Source organism: Schistocerca gregaria, chromosome 2 (assembly GCF_023897955.1).
Source record: "Schistocerca gregaria isolate iqSchGreg1 chromosome 2, iqSchGreg1.2, whole genome shotgun sequence".
Lineage (NCBI taxonomy): Eukaryota > Metazoa > Arthropoda > Insecta > Orthoptera > Acrididae > Schistocerca > Schistocerca gregaria.
In genome coordinates, this window is record NC_064921.1 from 478176530 (window position 1) to 478197910 (window position 21381).

Sequence of the window (21381 nt, forward strand, 5' to 3'; positions counted from 1 at the left end):
AAGCCATTTATCCGCAGTATCCTTTCTTCCAGGAGTTAGCCATTTCTCTGCAGTATCATTTCTTCCAGGAGTGCCAGTCCCGCTAGGTATGCACTTCACACACGGATTTATAAGCAGTACCAAAGACAGGAGTCCACAGAATACAATGTGACAAAACCAGTTTCTGTTTCATATAAAGCAAAAACGAATATGCAATCATTTACCTCGCCCAATATTACGAATGAGAGCAAAAAGTAAGCTAAATACGAAATACATAATTAAGTTGCAAAGAAAGAGTGCAATCTGCACAAAAAATTTGTAATCAGGAACATAATTTCCACTCGATAACAGCCGCGCAGTCATATTTCCAATATTCGGTCTTATAAATAAATACCCTTTACTTCCAGACTACCAGAATATTATCATCTAGTACTCGTATTTCGCGTATTCAGAGTTCTCTGCCACGTCACTTGGAGTATTACCGTCGTCCTCTATAACACGGCCCCTGCACTTCTGATATTTTGATGCTCTGTGTTGTAGACAAGAGAAGCAGCTGCGCCCACCGAACAGAAACAGGGATCAGTCCACACGGTGTCTACTGCAGGAGTACAAATAAGGTTTCTTTCCTAATAGAAAATAAGCAAAATAAATACCTGGGCAACTACGGATTTGTCATCTAATAATTGATGAAGTTGGGTGTAAATACTACTCTGAAATGAAGTTGGCGTGTGTGAAGATGTCCTGCTAGGCAGCATCAAAACCAGTCAAAACACTACCAAAAGAAATTGCTTTCGAACATTTTTGTTTCAGAATTGTTTTACACATATGTCGATGCTTCATGTATACAAAATATCCATCCACAGCTGTACTTCTGGGTGTGGCCGTGTCTGACATCTTCAAGTACATTACTGCAAAGCCGAACATGTAGAAACGGCACGTGTGACATAATGTTCATGTTGTACGAACCATTCATTCAGAAAGTGCTAAAAATTATGCTAATGAGTAGTTCTTGTTTCTAAATGGTTAGTCAGTAATGTGTCTTATGAAAATCATCACGAATCATTTTCAGATTTGCTTTCAGTATTTTTATTCGAATCATCGACAGTTTTACTAACAAATCCTTAACCGTAACATCGGAAATCGTCTCCAGAGTTTGCTCAGAAGAATTTCTTTTTCGAATGAGTCACTGTTTAAGTAACATATGTTCACCTTTCATGCCTTCAATCAAAGGCACTCCCACTGTTTAAGTTGTTTGATCATAGGATTTATTTTATCACCATAAATACAAAATTAGCGACACCGGCTACATGAGTACAGTTATTTGTCTGCAGGAGCTGGAGCTACTGCTGTACAAGCCTCTGACTTAGCTGGTGCTCTTGTTGACTTCGGCGGACGCCTTACTGAGCAGAGACCTGACGTTCTGGAGGCCCTGTAACACAAAGGAGTAATCGATATCACCGCTCTATAAAGACTCAAAGTGCAGCTGTTGTGCCTCTAAATCTAAACTTTGCGATACTCTACATCGTGAAGACCTATTATTCCACCATTGCTCCTTAGAAAGATATTTGTGATGTATTGGACGTTTTATATGCACGTGTTTAAGTGCTGAACCACATAAGTTGTATTCCCCAGTAGACTATTGCGTAAATGATCCTAGATATCGAAACAAAGTTTCCGGCATATAATAGCATAGTAAGCGAAAGATAATGTTCTGTCTTGGCAGTACATCTTTCTTATGTACCAATATAAGAAGAAATTTATTTTCCAATAGAACGACATGATATTTTGGACGACATTCGAAATCCATTGGAGGGAGGGCTTCACCGATGTAACGGTTTTTAAGGTATGCTGTGAAAATTTCCCAAAACACTGCTAGGTAAAGCTGAAGACAGCTACCTGGATGCTGAAGGCGTAAAAATCGCTCAACAAACTTGTCCCGATGCAAAAAACCGTGCTCACCAATCTGTATCGTTGTATGTGCATCTAGTGTCTATGCATTTGTGCATGTAATATAACAATCACCAATGAAGAAAAGCTCTATATTCCTTAATTTACGGCAAGTGTGATATAAATGCTAAGCAAGTTGTCGAAATATACGCTGCAAGGTATATTAATCGACGACACGTATCACGATTAATGATTAAAATTATCCTAGCTATTTTCGCAAAAATTTCACAGAAAATATGATCAAAGCTTGTACTGGACGTCCCATTCCGGAAGGTTCTGTATGTCATTAAAATGTATACACTTTCATTGAAATTGAAAATTCCCTTAGTTTTTTCTTCGATACATAAAGCCATTTAGAAAATATCGAGGTGTGGAACTTTAGATGGTACCTCAGGTAGTAGCCACATACATACTTAAGCACGCTTTCTAAAATATATAAAACTATTTAAAATAGAAAAAAGTCAGGAAACGCAAAAAAGTTAGAACAAATTCAGAAAAATTTCGTCTAACTTAGAGATGTTGTCTTCGTACTAAAGTAAGTGTACATACAGTAACTTATCGGTTGATAATCTCTTAAAACCTGTGAACATCATTACAATTATTTATATTTCTGTATATCTTTCAGTTTGGTTAGGTAACAGGTGTTAAGCAACATAGTAGTATAATCAAGCTGTGTTCAACATTGCGCCAGTGAACTGATTCTACACTGACTTTCAACCAGTTTTGTTAATTATTCGATTCCTATGAAACTGCTTACTTATATCGATAAAGCCAACATATTTTTGGTAATGTGTAGAATCTTTTAAAGTTACTCAATGTTATTTGTGGTAAAATAATGACATAGATAGAACGTATGTGCGCGTAACACTACAGATATTGCGAGAAGTGAAGGGCGACTACCCATCGTAAACATGCGTCTCTATTGGGGGAGATAGCATTACTTTGTGCTAACAGCCATACAATAAATGTCTATATGTACTTAGGAAGCAGACTTAAAGTAATGTGGGCATGAAAATCAGTATTCATATTCTTGAGATAATACCTCGTAATGATAGGAATGTTGGGTCGGAGTAGATATGGAGTCGAGTCTAAAAATTGAGAGTTTCAATACCACATGAATTCATGAAAATACCGTTTGTAACGTAGCACATTATACCGAGACTTTACATCTTACACTGAAGAAAGCTATCTCAGGTAGTGTCTTGTCGCGTAACAGGGAAGAGAGCAGTTTTTTTGTTCTCACAAGAGCACAATTGAGGCTGTCGCTGCTGGGGCGTCTTGCTTGCCCATCGTCCGGTCCATTCGTTATGTACATTAAATCTAAAAAAATAATATTAAATTTTAGTCGATGTTTTTCATAATCCATACAAAGACTTGTACTGATAATGCAAAATCTCAGCTCATTATTTTCAGCACTTGCGGTAATATAAAATTTTACCTATAAACCATAATACCTTTTTTTTGGTACTGAAAAACAGAGCTAAAGCTGCCGTTTACAGGCTTGTATTGATAATGTAAGAACACTATAAAAATCTCAGTTCATTACCTTCAGTACCTTCGGAGATAAAAATTTTTAGCTAAAACCTATCGTAAATTTTTCGGTTCTGCAAAAGACAGCTAAAGCTTCTGATGTCTTCATTTCCAATCACATTTAAAACTATATCTAAAAAGTTTCACTTCATATAAATTCTTGTACTGGAATTTTCTTTGCTATCGCTGCGATGGGTTGCTGAGGTAATAGTAACTATTAAAAAAATTTTTTTTCAACTATGTTTCGTTAAGAGTCTCGCGGAGAGACTGAGAGCGTGGGTGGAGGATATACGTAAAATGTGAATGTTTTATATTTTAAAAATATGTAAAATGTACGAGTGGGAAAATTCCGTAATCATGAATCACGTAATGTATGGGACGTGAGTCCAATATACACACTTTTGTATAAAAGCAGCCACAAGAAATGTTAGCGTTAAAGCAATTAGTGTTTCGTTTCTGGGGATAATTCGAATTTGGTTTATCTAAATTAAATTGGGTTTCGTAAATTCAGAATTTCTTTTATAAAATGGTTTCTGCAGTTCTACTGGATGACTTATGAGCGCTGGAGCTTATTATGATTGATTGCCTAAACCATCAAACAATAGGAAATAAGCAATTCCCACGCCTTATGTAGTTCTTTGTGGTACAGCTCTTTGTCTCAACGTGTCACTCGGGATCCGTCTTACGGTACAGTTCAATGTGGGACCGCGCCATACAAATTTTTGTTATGATGAGGAAAATCTTACTTTCTGTCGGTTCTGTTATCGGAATTATGAAGCGGCTACTATACTAAACTTTTTTAATGAGAGTTTGGAGTTTTTATGTAACTCAGTTTGGAAGTCATTTGCTTATGAACTTTTCTGCCGTACTTAAAGCTCACCGTGGCGTGTTTCGTGAACATCTCGGATTACTTGGACCTGCACTTCTTTCCTAGAAGCCAGTGAACGAGTAATGCGGATAATTATGGGTTCTTGTAGTAAAAGCAGTAACTAACTTACACCAGTGATAGTTTTAACGGTAAATATGGACTTGATAGCCATTTACAACTTCATTTTGGAGATAATAAATTCTAATTAGTTGAACTTTAAGCATTAACAAGCAAGTTATTTAGTATCCAACGTCAGAAATTTTTTCCAACTTACAGATTCTGCCTCTAAGCTCGAGGTAGGCGGCCTTTGCTTTGTGTATATTTAGTCGGCGTTACTTCAACGCTGCTTTTCATGGCCGACTGAGTATCTACCAACATAGAGTGAAAGGGTCTGACAGCAAGAAACCTATCAAGATAGACGTATTGAAAAGCTAGAGGAGAACATACATATGGCCCACACGCTGAATACGTTGTAGGCGATGTGAATGCCACGCATAATAATTTCCGGTGTATCCAGTACTGCCTTTTTACTTCTAAACCTAGTCAGCCCTTTCCAAGATAATGCTATAGCACCCCTCCCATTTTATGATTAACTAAGTACAGTCTTGTTAACTTAAATATAAGGCAATCAAAGGAAGACTTTTGTCAGGAAATCACTAACGCGAGCACCGTTGTGATACGCACCTGCTGGAGGGACTTTGTGATGTTCTGGATGACGGCGCTGGCGGTGTTGGCCTTGGCTTGCTGGAGCTGCTCCAGGGCTGCTTCTCCACGCTCCACGAACTGCATGGCTGTCTGGAAGGCCTCCTGGGTCTTACTGGGGATGGAGCTCACCGCGCTCTGCAGGTTGGCGGCCGCTTCCTGCACCATCTGGGACGCCTCTTGCGAGATCTGCTGCCCGGCTGAGATCAGTGCTTGCTGGAAGTCAACAGAGGAGACAGATCAGGGAGGACTGTGTAGTTTGTACACAAGTGGCGCGACCTTACAACGAGCCCTCAGCTGTAAGCAGTGGTAAGTGACAAAATGGTTGTTTTTTGAAGTTGTTCTGTGAAGTTTCAATAAAAGCTCCTAACAGGATATTTCACATCCGCTTGATTCACGTCCTACATTAAAATATTTCAAGAGTAACAACGTATTTTTAAAATCTTAAATCCTTTCAAAAATTTTACTCTTAAAATGCGTCGTTCAGTACTTAACTTTGTAAGTTGATGATCTTGGGTTTGTGGGGCGCTCCAAGTTTTTTCACAGTTCAGTCTAGCCACAGTCATGAACGATGAGGATGCTGATGAAGTGATGAGGACGACACAAACACCCAGTCCCCGGGCAGAGAAAACCCCCAACCCGACCGGCAATTGAACCCGGGACCCCGTGATCCAGAGTTGGGTAGGGTTGTTCTGAGGGAGGAGACCAAACAGCGAAGTAATCGGTCTCACCGGTTAAGGGAGAATGGCGAAGGTAGTCGGTCGTGCCCTTTTCAAAGGAACCATCCCCGAATTTGCCTAAAGAGATTTGAGGAAATCACGGAAAACCTAAGTCAGGATGACCGGACGCGGGCTTGAACCTTCAACCTCCCGAACTCGGGTCCAGTGTGCTAACCACTGCGCCACCTCGCTGAGTCCCGTGATCCAGAGGTAGCAACGCTAGCCACTAGACCACCAGCTGCGGACAACTTTGTTTACATGCAAACTGAGTGCTCTTCAAGAGGGTTATGGTTAACTTACGCTGTTTCCTTGCTGAGGGAGTTGATGAAACACCACCGTGAAAGTTCTCAAAAATACGAATTTAAAAGGTCTTAATTGCTTCAGTTTGTGACACTAAGTTTTGTATCATCAGCTTTTGTAATAATAAAAAATATAACAACTTCAAAAAATTAATCTGAGTCAGCGAAGTATAAAATTAGTTTCACTATCGCCTTGCTACGGCACGCATTCACTGAGGTGATAAAAGTTATGGGATAGCGATAAGCACATATGAAGATGACGTACACAAGATATAAAACAGCTCGTAAGATAGGAGTCTTTGATCGCGGAATAGTTGTTGGAGCTAGACGCATGGGACATTCCAATTCAGTAATTACACTCCTGGAAATTGAAAAAAGAACACACTGACACCGGTGTGTCAGACCCACCATACTTGCTCCGGACACTACGAGAGGGCTGTACAAGCAATGATCACACACACGGCACAGCGGACACACCAGGAACCGCGGTGTTGGCCGTCGAATGGCGCTAGCTGCGCAGCATTTGTGCACCGCCGCCGTCAGTGTCAGCCAGTATGCCGTGACATACGGAGCTCCATCGCAGTCTTTAACACTGGTAGCATGCCGCGACAGCGTGGACGTGAACCGTATGCGCAGTTGACGGACTTTGAGCGAGGGCGTATAGTGGGCATGCGGGAGGCCGGGTGGACGTACCGCCGAATTGCTCAACACGTGGGGCGTGAGGTCTCCACAGTACATCGATGTTGTCGCCAGTGGTCGGCGGAAGGTGCACGTGCCCGTCGACCTGGGACCGGACCGCAGCGACGCACGGATGCACGCCAAGACCGTAGGATCCTACGCAGTGCCGTAGGGGACCGCACCGCCACTTCCCAGCAAATTAGGGACACAGTTGCTCCTGGGGTATCGGCGAGGACCATTCGCAACCGTCTCCATGAAGCTGGGCTACGGTCCTGCACACCGTTAGGCCGTCTCTCACGCCCCAACATCGTGCAGCCCGCCTCCAGTGGTGTCGCGACAGGCGTGAATGGAGGGACGAATGGAGACGTGTCGTCTTCAGCGATCAGAGTCGCTTCTGCCTTTGTGCCAATGATGGTCGTATGCGTGTTTGGCGCCGTGAAGGTGAGCGCCACAATCAGGACTGCATACGACCGACGTACACAGGGCCAACACCCGGCATCATGGTGTGGGGAGCGATCTCCTACACTGGCCGTACACCTCTGGTGATCGTCGAGGGGACACTGAATAGTGCACGGTACATCCAAACCGTCATCAAACCCATCGTTCTACCATTCCTAGACCGGCAAGGGAACTTGCTGTTCCAACAGGACAATGCACGTCCGCATGTATCGCGTGCCACCCAACGTGCTCTAGAAGGTGTAAGTCAACTACCCTGGCCAGCAAGATCTCCGGATCTGTTCCCCATTGAGCATGTTTGGGACTGGATGAAGCGTCGTCTCACACGGTCTGCACGTCCAGCACGAACGCTGGTCCAACTGAGGCGCCAGGTGGAAATGGCATGGCAAGCCGTACCACACGACTACATCCAGCATCTCTACGATCGTCTCCATGGGAGAATAGCAGCCTGCATTGCTCGAAAGGTGGATATACACTGTTCTAGTGCCGACATTGTGCATGTTCTGTTGCCTGTGTCTATGTGCCTGTGGTTCTGTCAGTGTGATCATGTGATGTATCTGACCCAAGGAATGTGTCAATAAAGTTTCCCCTTCCTGGGACAATTAATTCACGGTGTTCTTATTTCAGTTTCCAGGAGTGTATTTCGAAGTTCAGTTTTCCGAGATATACTGTATCAGGAGTCTGCTGAGAAAACAAATTACAGGCGTTACCTCTCACACCACGGATAACACAGTGGCTGACGGTCTTAACGACCGAGACCAGCGACGTTTGCGTAGAATGACCTCATCGCTTGGACTATAGACGACGGGAAAACCGTGGTCTGGTTAGACCGGTTCCGGTTTCAGTTGGTAAAAGCTGACGGTAGGTTTCGAGTGTCGAGTAGACTCCACGAAGCCACGCACCCCTGTTCACAACGAGACACTGTACAAGCTGGTGTGGTTCCATAACGGTGTGGACAGAGTTAACAGGAAATGTCTGTGTACGGCTACTTGGACAATATTTGCAGCCATTCATGGACTTCATGTTGCCAAACAACGTTGGAATTTTTCTGGATGACAATGCGCCATGACACTGGCCACAGCTGCTCGCGATTGCTTTGAAGAACATTCTGGACAGTCAGAGCGAATGATTTGGCCCCGAACATTTATCGGACATGAACGAGAGATCCGGTCGCGCACAAAATCCTGCACCGGCAACGCTTCCACAATTATTAACGGCTATAGAGGCAGCAGGGTTCAATATATTTCTGCAGTCCGTGTCACGTCTAGTTGTTGCACTACACCGGGCAAAACAAGATCTGACATGATATTAGGAGGTATCCCAAGACTTCTGTCGCCTCAGTATATAATGTTATCGATGACCCTTGACATTTCTACCCTCATCCTATCATATTAATTCACTTAAACAATGGTAATGGACCAAACTTAATCTTGTTTCGATGATTACAATTATTCTGCGTGTTGTAACATGTATAAAATTCTTTAATGATAAACTGTAAAACCAACGTTTCCGCATTATTACAGCGGCATTCGTCAGGGGAAAAGTAAGTTACTTAACTTGCTTGAGTAACTACTCACATTCAACTGATTACCGATAACTTTCGAAGCGCTTTTCAGTTCAGCAACATGTTCACGATCTTACGTGAGTCGTAGTTCTTCGTGTCACTTTGGGATTTGTATAAGTGATCCCCGAAAACCATCTTCGTGGCACGAGCATCGCACTCGTTATTACTACTGGCAGGGCGGGTTCTGGCACTGAACACAGTCGACATGCACGCGTCCTGACAGATTTTCCACTAGTTACAATAAGTTATAGACAGAGCTGCAGTTTCTCAGTTTAGCTTGAAACTAACAAGTAGTACCAAGAAGAATATCATGTTTTACATGCAATAATTCTGCTTGTCGTCGACTGTTTCTTACCATTAGTCCCAGTCAAGGTCTTCATATACAAGTTAAAGGTCACGCTTATTTGCAAGAAAATATTCGTTCCCTCGACATACAATTTAGCAGCTACAAAATGGAATGACAGCCACGCAGTATGACTAATTCCAACAATAGGACAGAGATGAACGAAACCAAGTCATATGGAATAAAGTAAGTAAACTATTTACTATATTAGTTGATACATTTAGTCCATTGTGAGTGTAGGCTGTAGATGGTCCATACCTTCATGGAAAAATCTTTCCGATTGCCTGCGGAACTATAATCGTACCTAGGCGTACACCTCTTCGCCCGAAACAAATCGACGGCTGAGAATGCCTGTCTTCTGGGCTCCAAAAATATAGTGCAGTGTACTAAAACCAATAGCCACGCCAGCCCCGGGAAAATCATGATGACCAACTTCTTTGACTGCAGGGGCCCATTGCTGAAAGGCTTTCTGGAAAAAGGCACCACACTTAACGTACGGTGATACGTGGGCACTTTGCAAAAACTGAAGCACGCCATAAAATGAAAACGCGCAGGGATGTTGACGGACGGCTTCACACTGTTGCACAATAATCTCCGGCAACATCTTGCCAAGGTCGTTTCGAGAACGCTGAAGAAGTGTCGCTGGGAAGTTCTTAGGTATCCCCTACACAGTTCCGATGTCTCGCCAATGCGTTTTCCATACATTTGGAGTACTGAAGAAAGACATTCGTGACCGTCGATTTGCTTCGGACGAAGAGGTTTAGCGGTGGCCGAGCGGTTCTAGGCGCTTCAGTCCGGCATTGATGTGTGTGATGTCCTTAGGTTAGTTAGGTTTAAGTAGTTCTAAGTTCTAGGGACTGATGACCACAGATGTTACATCCCATAGTGCTCAGAGCCTTGTGAACCATGTGAAGGGTTGTATGCTTGGGTACAATCTTAGTTCCATAGCCACCTGCAAATATTTCTCCATGAAGGCAACGACCGTCTAGACTCACAGCGGGATATATGTATTACCGGTTATGGCGACTACTTTTAAAATAGTAAACAGCTTACTTTCTTTATTTCCATCTGTCTCGTCTTCATTTGACTGTCCGTAATACTTCAACGTTACACTGAAAACAGAATGTCTCCTAATACATCTTCTGTATAGATTAAACAAATTTAGAAAATTTTGTTTTCTATGTCAATATTATATCATTACCTAGAGAAAATTACCTGTTCGTTATCACGTTCTTTTTTGTTTTCTGTCACAAGCAGAGTGCAATAGAACGATACCAAAAACTTGAAGAGGCTATAGAGGGTATCTTGAAGAACGGATTGATGATAGGGAACGCATGTCGGAAAATTTCATTCAACGCCACACCGCCCTTCAAAGTTACAGGGGCCAACGTATAATGCCGGGCCTTCCCTTCAGCAACAAAAGTCGTATTTACAGTGCCGAAGCGCAGGCGTGGCGTTTAGGGTATTATATGGAGTCGGACACGTCCTCTAGTACCTCAGTAACACTGAAGAACGTACAAAGCCGCGTTTGCTGCAGAAGAGGGGTGTAGGGCAGGAACACTCTGTCGCGCCCTTGAATGATATTTCCGGTCCTAGGTTCCTATCCTTTATTTGTTCCTCAAAAAACGAAGTAGTCGGCCCAACGGGAAACGGCGGACGGGGGCAACGACCTTCGGCTTCCTCTGTCTGAACCCGTTGTTTTGCGCTTCTGCGAAGGCAGAACTATCACTTTGTCATAGGGACCACCGAGCCTTTATGATGTCCTGGGAGTCGTACGCAAACCATATGATAGACCTTGGTCACACTCATCACTAATTTGTAAATAGGAAAAGAAAACAAAGCACACCCCAAAGCAACGCCAAGTACACAAAGCATTTGGTAACGCCTTCCCAACAGTTGCTTTTTTAGATTGCCATTGTTGTAAACATGTAGTCAGGCCCGACCTCTAGCGGTATCTTATACAACAACGGTTCAAAGCATGCTCCCCTAACTACAGGTAACACTGCGAAGCTAAAGAGTTCCGCATAGTACAATCTACAACGATTGTAATGCACATTGTATTTTTCTTCTTTATCAATGTGAACCCGAAACAGTGCTTGTAAAGTGTTTTTGTTTGGTGCTGCTGTGATACATCGAGTCCTTCCTGAATCTCAGTGACGCCGTAGACGACGTGCTTTCATAGCTTCGTGGATAATGTTCTGCTTCCCAGTTCTTCCAAGGCCATGCGTGTATGGTCTACGAACTCGCCCGGCTAGCCTTGCGATCTAACGTGCTGCTTCTCGACTGGAAAGGCGTGCCGGTCCCCGCCACGAATCCACCTGGCGGATTAGTGTCGAGGTCCTATGTGCCGGCCAGCTTCTCGTTGGTTTGTAAGGCGGTTTTCCATCTGCCTCGGCGAATGTGGGCTGGTCCCCCTTATTCCGCCTTAATCACACTATGTCAGCGATTGCTGCGCAAATACTGTCTCCATGTACCACGTACCCGTACGCCATAATTACACAACCTCGCAAACATTTGGGGTTACACTCGTCTGGTATGAGACGTTTCCGGTGTGGGTGAGGGTGGGGGTGGGGGTGGGGGTTCACTGGGGGCCGAACCACACAATAACCCTGGGTTTGGTGTGGGTGGAATGGTGTGGCCTATTGTGGGATTGTGAACCACTGAGGGCTACGGCAGGAGGAAGCTTCTCCGTCGTTTCTAGGTCCCCAGTTTAATGCACAATTCATAATAGTCTAAGACGTCGTTTAATCACATACTACTTTTTTTTGTTTTCCATTTTGACTCTTGTATTGCCTCATGAATTTTCAGTTAAAAATATACTCGCTGTATTTTCATGTCATCCTAATTCTATTGGCTTATTAAATTTTTCTGGTTTTGTTCTGGTAACACTTTTTCCGTATTATCGTTCTCCATGTTCATGGTTCATTCATGTATGGCTGCTGAAAGTTAATTAAAGATGCAACATTAATTTTACTTTCGAGTGAAAGTCTCCTTTCTGCTATCACTTAATTGAAGCAGTCCATCACAGATACAGCATTTTTCCTTTTTTCTCACTCACTTCCTTTCATCAACCTGTATACAGATACCTCTATCTACGTCCGTTTAATTTTCCTCACTGTTAATATTCTTTTTTTGTGAATCAAGTTTTAGGATGAATTTTTCACTTCGGTTGCATGTTTCACCAAACACTTTTAATGAAATTTATTTGTAGCAAGGCCCACGGGCGTGATAAACCTCTTGCCATTCTTGGAAGAAGTACGTTTCCTACAAAGGTTGCTTTTCATTTCCATGTTACTTTTATTTCGTTCACTACGACTTACGTTTGTGCCTCTCCGAATATCATGGTTACATCTATGAATTTCAGCCGACCACTGGCTGCACATAAAATTATGACTTAAACCCAAAACACATGCTGTCAATGGGTTGAATATTTTACTTGAGGACAGATATACGGTCGAAAAGTCCTGGCAAATAAAATAAAAATAACGTGGAAATGAAAAATAGCCTATACAAAAAACTTACGTTTTTCAAGATTTCTGATGAAATTTTCAGTCGCCTACATGCGTTGTAATCTTAAATAGTTGATTATCTGATTTCCATTTCAACTTTCTGTATATCCTGTTTCGGTATTTCTATAGCTTATTGATTTTTCGTAGGTTATTTCTTTAAAAAGACCTATTGGATTCTATAGATTGTTGCTTAACTGTGTCTGCTAGCTGCTGCCTCCACGAATCCTAACAGTTGTCACAGTTTTTAGGGGCTTTTACATTCAAACGTTATACTATAGTTCATGAACATACATGCGCCTCTTTATTCTCTGCTTTACCTCCGCCATACACCATATGCTATGTATGAGCTGCATGATGCCCCTTTCTGAAACTTCGACAACTGCCACTCTGTATAACGTCTCAGACTGTTATCAAAAATTTTTACTATCGTCTTACTGATGTGTCCAGTACGTTTTTAAAGCGCATGATTCAAGAAGCTTTGAGATACACGTTGATATATCAATGCAAAAAAAAAATCTTTCTGACTTCAACTCTTTAACAATCACATGAATGTATTTGGCGGAAATGTCAGAAATGAATGCAAGAAATGTAGATCGTAATGTAGGAAACATAAACATTCGCTACTTTTTTCCCCTGAGCCAAGCAGTGTTACTGGAGCACATCGTTCAGAGGGAAAGAAAGTACTGGAAACTCACCTGTGCGGACGACACTGCCTTCTGGGTGGCATCCTGAAGTTTCCCCTGTAGGCACAAGAGAAAGCGATGTGCATAAGAAGTTGTGGAGAAGTCACCAGCGAAAGACAAAGTGGCGCGTAGCTATAGACTCACTTGAATGCTGGTCCAGGCAGTGGTGGAAGAGTTGTAGGCGTTCTGTATCCACGAGGCGACCTCCTGCGCCTCCTGCTGTGCGACGTCCACCATTCCCTGCCACGTCTTCTCAGCCCCCTCTATGGCGTGCTGCGCCATGTTCTTCTTGACATTGTAGAAGCCCTCTAAGATTTTTCCCACCTGGGTGAACCAGTCGCTGATGCCAGGGGAGGGAGCTGCAGCGGTGCTCTGCGAATCACAGTAGAAAGACGTTATTACCGATGCATCTGTAGCGTGTGCGGATAAAACTACAACTATCTCCCTTCCCTTTCTTTAACAAACAGCCCTTAGGGCCCTGTCATCAGTGTTTAGCAGACGAAGTCTTATAGTTATAAGGACGTGCTGAAAAGTAATGCTTCAGAACTTTTCATCAGTGAACATTGTTAAAGCTTTTTAAATAAAATTAACATTGTTAACAATCTAAATCTTCATCCTCGTGTCTACATATTTATTTATCAACACAGTCACCCTGGCGACGAACACATTTCTCTCGACGATAGACCAGTTTGTTAACCTGTCACTGTAGAATGTTTGACATTGTTGACGGAGACAAAACCTCACCCCTGCTTGCACCGCTTCAAAGCGAATCCCTCGGAGGTGTTCTTTAAGGTTTGGAAACACTCCGCCCTCTGTCACTCACGTTGCAACCACCGTTTCCTTCGTTACAAGCAGGAACAAGCAAACGTCGCACAATACTGATGCTGATACAGCCATCACAGTGCACAGCTTTCATTCTTGTGTGGATTTCAGTTGAAGGCACGTTTCCCGCGGTTACACATTAGAATACAATATTTAGTTTCTCACTCTCCGAGACAGTTACATTGGGCACCGCCATGTTACACGCTGCCGTATAGCGACAGAGGTTTGCAACTAGCGTCAGTGAAGAGGAAAAGTCGACCAAGTAATATGCACGGCACGTAATATCTCAACGGATATTGAAAACGGAATAAAAAATTCAGAGGAATTACTATCCCGCACGCCATCGTACATACTGTTCCTATATACACTTCACTTTTAGCTATCGAAACATTTTTGAGGGTTTCATACTCAAAACATAGACACAGTCTTCAAGCTAAAGAAATGGTCTTTAGAATAATAATTAAAAATCGTAATGGAGGTTTTTATTCAGATCTGTTTAAATAATGTGTATTCTAACCAAATCAAGTGATTACATCTACATAATACTCCGAAAGCCACCTAATGGTGTGTGGCGGATGGTACTTCGGTACCACTATCTGATCCCTCCAACCCTGTTCCAGCTCCACCAATGTGTTATGGACATCAAAAGGAATAAGAGAAATTATTTCGCAAACAGCAGCATCCATGATCATGAAACAAGAGTTAAACATAACTTACATTTACCAAGAGTAAACAAACGAGAAATACAAAACAGCATCTTTTGTAAGACTAGAAAACTATATAACAAATTACCCAAGGAGATTAAAGACATATCTAAAATTTAAATATATAAAAGTCGGTTAAACCTTACGTCTTAAATGATTTACCACAAAGTCAACGATTATTCAGCACGAAATGGTAAGAAGTTAACATTATTTAAAAATAATCAACTATTATTCTATAGTAAGCTGTCGTAGTTTCATTAATTTTACTGTAAAAACCTATGCCCTTGATCGGAGCTGGATAACTCTAGCCTCTTCCCTTTTCTTGAGATCAACAGCTCCTTTCTTTTGCTGAAGACGGGGAAAGAGTAGCGCGAAGAATTCAATAGAATGCTGAAAGTACCGTCGAGGTCTCGATGCGAGAAGAGAAAGAGAGAGAGAGAGAGAGAGAGAGAGGGAGGGGGGCAGGAGGGGGGGGGAGGGGGGGGAGTATTCTGTAGACGCGCGCGCCCGCTCGTGTGTGTGTGTGTGTGTGTGTGTGTGTGTGTGTGCACTGACCAGTGATGTAATACAAATCAATAGTGTAAAAATACTTTTTTCATTAACTCATAACTATTTCACAAATGGTGTAAAAACCATGGTGCGTCATAAAATTGAAAACCCAACATGTTGATTTAGACCTATATCAGACAATATTATTTAAACACGAAGCAGTAATTTTTTAAGTTTCCTTTATCATTTAGATTGGCATGCCCCAAACCGTTTTGTGACTGAACGGTGAACGAACAAACAGCTATCTATGTCTGAGAGATATGGCGTTATAGTCGGACAGACAGGTCCCTTCACCTATCAGAATATACTGCCTTTTCGTATCAGGTATCACGCCTAGACCAGCACGTTCTTGAGTTATCCTTGGTGATTAGTCAATCACAGCCCCTTTCGATGTAAGAAACTAACTTTGAGGTTAAGAATAGATTTTGATAGCAAAATAAGTATATGGATGTGTGGTTTCTGTTCTTACAGATATGCAAGTCTGATGTCAAAGAAGTTACTGTGTCAGAAGGAAATGTCAAGAGGCCGCATTAAGTACCACGTTTCCCTTTATACTAATTGTTATTGATTAACTATTTCAATTTTAGCCTATTATTCATTACAACCTTCTAATGGTTTAATCTATTTGCTCACCATCTATTTCCTCACCATGGAACTTTAGTTTTGAATCGCTGCTTAACAGCTCAAGGCCTTTCCAGGCGTACGTCTCTCCGTTGTAATTTGTGCACAGCCTCTTTGCTAAAGCTAACTGGAAATTTTTCATGTGTTTTTGACCTATTTTTCAAAAGTGAAAGTTAAAAATTCATAACCTTTTTGATATCGGCAGTTGTGGAAGTGTTGTTGTTGTGGTCTTCAGTCGAGAGACTGGTTTGATGCAGCTCTCCATGCTACTCTATCCTGTGTAAGCTTCTTCATCTCCCAGCACCTACTGCAATCTACATCTCTCTCAATCTGCTTAGTATGTTCACCTCTTGATCTCCCTCTACGATTTTTACTCTCCTCGCTGCCCTCCAATACTACATTGGTGATCCCTTGATGCCTCAGAATATGTCCTACCAACCGATCCCGTCTTCTAGTCAAGTTGTGCCACAAATTTCTCTTCTCCCCAATTCTCTTCAGTACCTCATCATTATTTATGTAATCTACCCATCTAATCTTCAGCATTCTTCTGTAGCACCACATTTCGAAAGCTTCTATTCTCTTCTTGTCCAAAGTATTGATCATCCATGTTTCACATCCATACAGGGGTACACTCCATGCAAATACTTTAAGAAACGACTTCCTGACCCTTAAATCTATACTCGATGTTAACAAATTTCTCTTCTTCAGAAACGCTGTCCTTGCCATTGCCAGTCCAAATTTTATATCCTCTCTACTTCGACCATCATCAGTTACTTTGCTCCCCAAATAGCAAAACTCATTTACTACTTTAAGCGTCTCATTTCATAATCTAATTCCTTCAGCATCACCCGATTTAATTCGACTACATTCCATTATCGTCGTTTCACTTTTGTTGATGTTCATTTTATAACCTCATTTCAAGACACTGTCCATTCCGTTCAACTGCCCTTCCAGGTCCTTTGCTGTCTCCGACAGAATTACTGTGTCATCGGCAAACCTCAAAATTTTTATTTCTGCTCCATGGATTTTAATTCCTACTCCGAATTTTTTGTTTTGTTTCTTTTACTGCTTCCTCAATTTACAGACTGAATAACATCAGGGATAGGCTACACCCCTGTCCCACTCCCTTCCCAACCACTGCTTCCCTTTCATATCCCTCGACTCTTATAACTGATATCTGGTTTTTGTACATGTTGTAAATAGCCTTTCGGTCCCTGTGTTTGACCCCCTGATTCTTCAGAATTTGAAAGAGAGTATTCCAGTCAACACTGTCAAAAGTTTTCTCTAAGTCTACAAATGCTAGAAACGTAAATTTGCCTTTCCTTAATCTATCTTCTAAGATAAGTCGTCGGTTCAGTAGTGCCTCACTTGTTCCAGTATTTATACGGAATCCAAACCGATCTTCCCCGAGGTCGGCTTCTACCATTTCTTCCATTCGTCAGTAAAGAATTCGTGTTAGTACTTTGCAGTCTTGACTTATTAAACTGTTAGTTCGGTAATTTTTACATCTGTCAACACCTGATTTATTTGAGATTGGAGTTATTATATTCTTCTTGACGTCTGATAGTATTTCACCTGTTTCATACATCTTGCTCACCAAATGGTAGATTTTTGTCAGGGCTGGCTCTCCCAAGGCTATCAGTAATTCTGATGGAATATTGTCTACTCCTGGGGCCTTGTTTCGACTTAAGTTTTTCAGTGCTCTGTCAGACTCTTCACGCGGTATCATATCTCCCATTTCATCTTCATCTACGTCCTCTTCCATTTCATAATATTGTACTCAAGTACATCACCCTTGTATAGAACCTATATATACTCCTTCCACCTTTCTGCTTTCCCTTCTTTGCTCAAAACTGGGTTTCCATCTGAGCTCTTGGTATTCATGGAAGTGGTTCTCTTTTCTCCAAAGGTCTCTTTAATTTTCCTGTAGGCAGTATTTATCTTAAACCTAGCTATATAAGCCTCTACATCCTTACATTTGTCCTTTATCCATCCCTGCTTAGCCATTTTGCACTTCCTGTTGATCTCATTCTTGAGACGTTTGTATTCTCTTCTGCCTGCTTCATTTACTGCACTTATAAATTTTCTCCTTTCGTCAATTAAATTCAATGTTTCTTCTGTTACAAAAGGATTTCTACTTGCCCTCGTCTTTTTACCTATTTGATCCTCTGCTGCCTTCACTATTTTATCTCTCAAAGCCACCTATTCCCTTGTACTGTATTTCTTTCTTCAGTTCTTGTCAGTCGTTCCCTAATCTTATCTCTGAAACTCTTTACAACCTCTGGTTCTTTCAGTTTTTCCAGGTGCCATCTCCTTAAATTCCCACCTTTTTGCAATTTCTTCAGTTTTAATCTGCAGTTCATTACGAATAGATTGTGGTCAAGGGCCACATTTGCCCCTGGAAATGACTTACAATTTGAAACCTATTTCCTAAATATCTGCCTTACAATTATATAATCTATTTGAAACCTTCCAGTGTCTCCAGGCCTCTTCCACGTACACAACCTTCTTTTATGATTCTTGAACCAAGTATTAGCTATGATTATGTTATGCTCTGTGCAAAATTCTACGAGGCGGCTTCCTCTTTCATTCCTTACCCCCATTTCATATTCACCTACTACTTTTCCTTCTCTTCCTTTTCCTACTATCGAATTCCAGTCACCTATGACTATTAAATTTTCGTCTCCCTTCACTAAACTTCTTTCATCTCATCAATCTCTTCGTCATCTGCAGAGCTTACAATAATGCGTTCACTATGCTGTTTGTGGCAGCTTACCCGCGATCCAATTTTTTTTTCATTATTAAACCTATTCCCGCATTACCCCTATTTCATTTTGTATTTATAACCCTGTATTCACCTGTCCAGAAGCCTTGTTTTTCCTGCCAACTAACTTCACTAATTCCCACTACATCTAGCTTTAACCTATCCATTTCCCTTTTTAAATTTTCTAACCTACCGGCCCGATTAAGGGATCTGACATTCCACGCTCTGATCCGTAGAACGACAGTTTTCTTTCTCCTGATTCGTCGTCCTCCTGAGTAGTATCCTCCTGAGTAGTCCCCGCCCGGAGATCCGAATGGGGGACTATTTTACCTCCGGAATATTTTACCCCAGAGAACCCCTTCATCATTTAACCGTGCATTAAAGGTGCATGCCCTCGTGAAAAATTACGGCTGTAGTTTCCCCTTGCTTTCAGCCGTTCGCAGTACCAGCACAGCATTACCGTTTTGGTTAATGTTACAAGGCTAGAACAGCCAATCATCCAGACTGTTTCCCTGCAACTACTGAAAATGCTGCTGCCCCTCTGTAGGAACCTCACTTTTGTCTGGCCTCTCAACAAATACCCCTCCGTTATGGTTGCACCTATGGTACGGCTATCTGCACCGCTGAGGCACGCAAGCCTTCCCACCAACGGCAAGGTCCATGGTTCATGTGGCAGTGTTGGAATGAAAAAGTGGTGGGAAAGTACTAAAAAATTGCAAGAGCCTTCCTCTTGTTTCCTTTTACGAAGTCCATGTTATGCCTTACCCCACCCTTCTCATCTCGTTCTCAGTTCTCTAGATTTTAATCACATACTTCCTACGTGCTTTATAGTTTGCTGGAGTTGGTTCTGTGTCATTACAAGAACACTGAATCTTTCACTGCCCTGCACTTGGTATTTGGTTCCTTTCCTTGTTGTAACTACGCTAATTATGATAAAATTCGCTCATACTGTGACACACTCACTCTCCTGAAAGTTTTTGAACTCATTTCAGTTCACAGATCTCTTCTAATTATTAATTTAGACTACCCACATCTCTCCTCAGCTTTTGCAGTTTCGTGTGGTACTAAAAATTTTTATAAACCTTGCACCCAAACAGAAAACTTTTACAGTATAAAACGTGCTCACCATTAATTTGTAATTTTTTATTATTTCTTGAAAGCTATTGTGTCCTCATTGGAACGGCTCCCGTTGGCTTTTTTTCATTCCTTTGACGTTATTCATCGCTCGTTATTCCTCTTTCAAAGGTAGTTTCCTACTCCATAATTATGAGGGTATCCTCTAGTTACATCTGTCTCCAAGAGCGTTCTTCAAAGCATCACGATACCTCTTGTACTAACGTTTTCAAGGGACAATACTATCCGTTGAGATAAGTGATCAGAGGAGCTAACAATAAGCCACCTTCAGCTTAGATATTTAAACAATAAACCCTTATTGTGAGTGTTATAGTATCTCAGTTTTCTGAGGGGCAATCAAATGAAACTCAAACACACGCCACAACGGGACTATGGAATGGTTCCATACAAAAGTAATCACCACCTGTGATAAGACATTTATCCCACAGGTGGGCGTGACGATCAATTTGTGTGTCTTAGAATGCTGTCGGCCGCTGACGGATTCCCAACTGCTACAGCTCTTGCACCTCCGCGTCCGACTGAAACCGACGCCCACGCATGTCTTTTTTCAGGTGTCCTAAGATGTGAAAGATCGGCCTGTACGGGGGGTGTTGCAGTTTTCCCAACCAAATTGTTGATGAGTAACCTTCGTCCGACTAGCAAGCGTTAAGGTGCAATCCTGCTCGTCGAGTTCCTTGGGAGTGGAACCAGAATCTATGTGTAGCGCTATGAAGACACTTTGCTGAAATCGCAACTCGCCATAAAGTAAAAAAAGGCAGGAAAGCTGTCAAGCGGAATCATCCTGTTGGACGATAACACCCGCCCCCACACTGCCAATCGGACGAAGGCTATGCTTTAGCGATTTGCTTTGGAAACACTGCAACATCTTACTCACATCCCATATCTTTCACCATGTGATTTCACATCTCTGGCGATCTATAGATGAGGAGGTGGAAGAATGAGTGCGACTTTGCATTCAACAGCAGCCGACCGTGTTCTACGAATCAGGAATTAATCGTCTTGTCTTATAGTGGGATAAATGTTTTAACGTGTGTGATGATTACTTTTGTATAGAACCGTTCCATGGTCACGTTGTGGTAAGTGTTCGGTTTGCATTTGACTGCCCCTTATACGAAATACACGTACCTGCACTGCCACACATACAGCCAAGAAAATGAAGAGCTTAGAAGCCATGTTGGAACTTTACCCAGTGTCGAGTCAACGTGATGACACATATACGCTGTCGTTAATTTATACCCACATGCGTCCAAGGGTAATGTCAAAGTGTACCATCGCTATACTCGCCTATAAATGAAATTTGTTTGTGCAGGTGGCGACATCATGAGACAAATTAGAATCTGTTGTGATAGTTGCTAATTAGTTACGTAACACATACGCATATGTTAGTACCACCCGCGCGACAAAACACAGCATTTTCTTGTTCCACGCGACGACAAGGCCATCAAATTATTACTTCCGTAAGCAACAACCCAGCATTCTCCCGAAACGACGCAGAAAACTGAGGATGGCT

The 21381-nt window shown here is 42.1% G+C and overlaps 1 protein-coding gene across 1 annotated transcript; it reads right to left on the minus strand.

The window, feature by feature from the left end:
* Positions 1-1221: 1221 nt before the first annotated feature.
* Positions 1222-21093, minus strand: LOC126327089 (uncharacterized). Its single transcript, XM_049995823.1, has 5 exons — positions 20997-21093; positions 13422-13649; positions 13290-13334; positions 5009-5242; positions 1222-1408 (listed from the first exon to the last, which is right to left on the minus strand). The coding sequence occupies exons 1-5, from the start codon at positions 21042-21044 to the stop codon at positions 1343-1345; spliced, it is 621 nt and encodes a 206-aa protein (XP_049851780.1). The 5' UTR covers positions 21045-21093; the 3' UTR covers positions 1222-1342.
* Between the last annotated feature and the right edge of the window lie 288 nt (positions 21094-21381).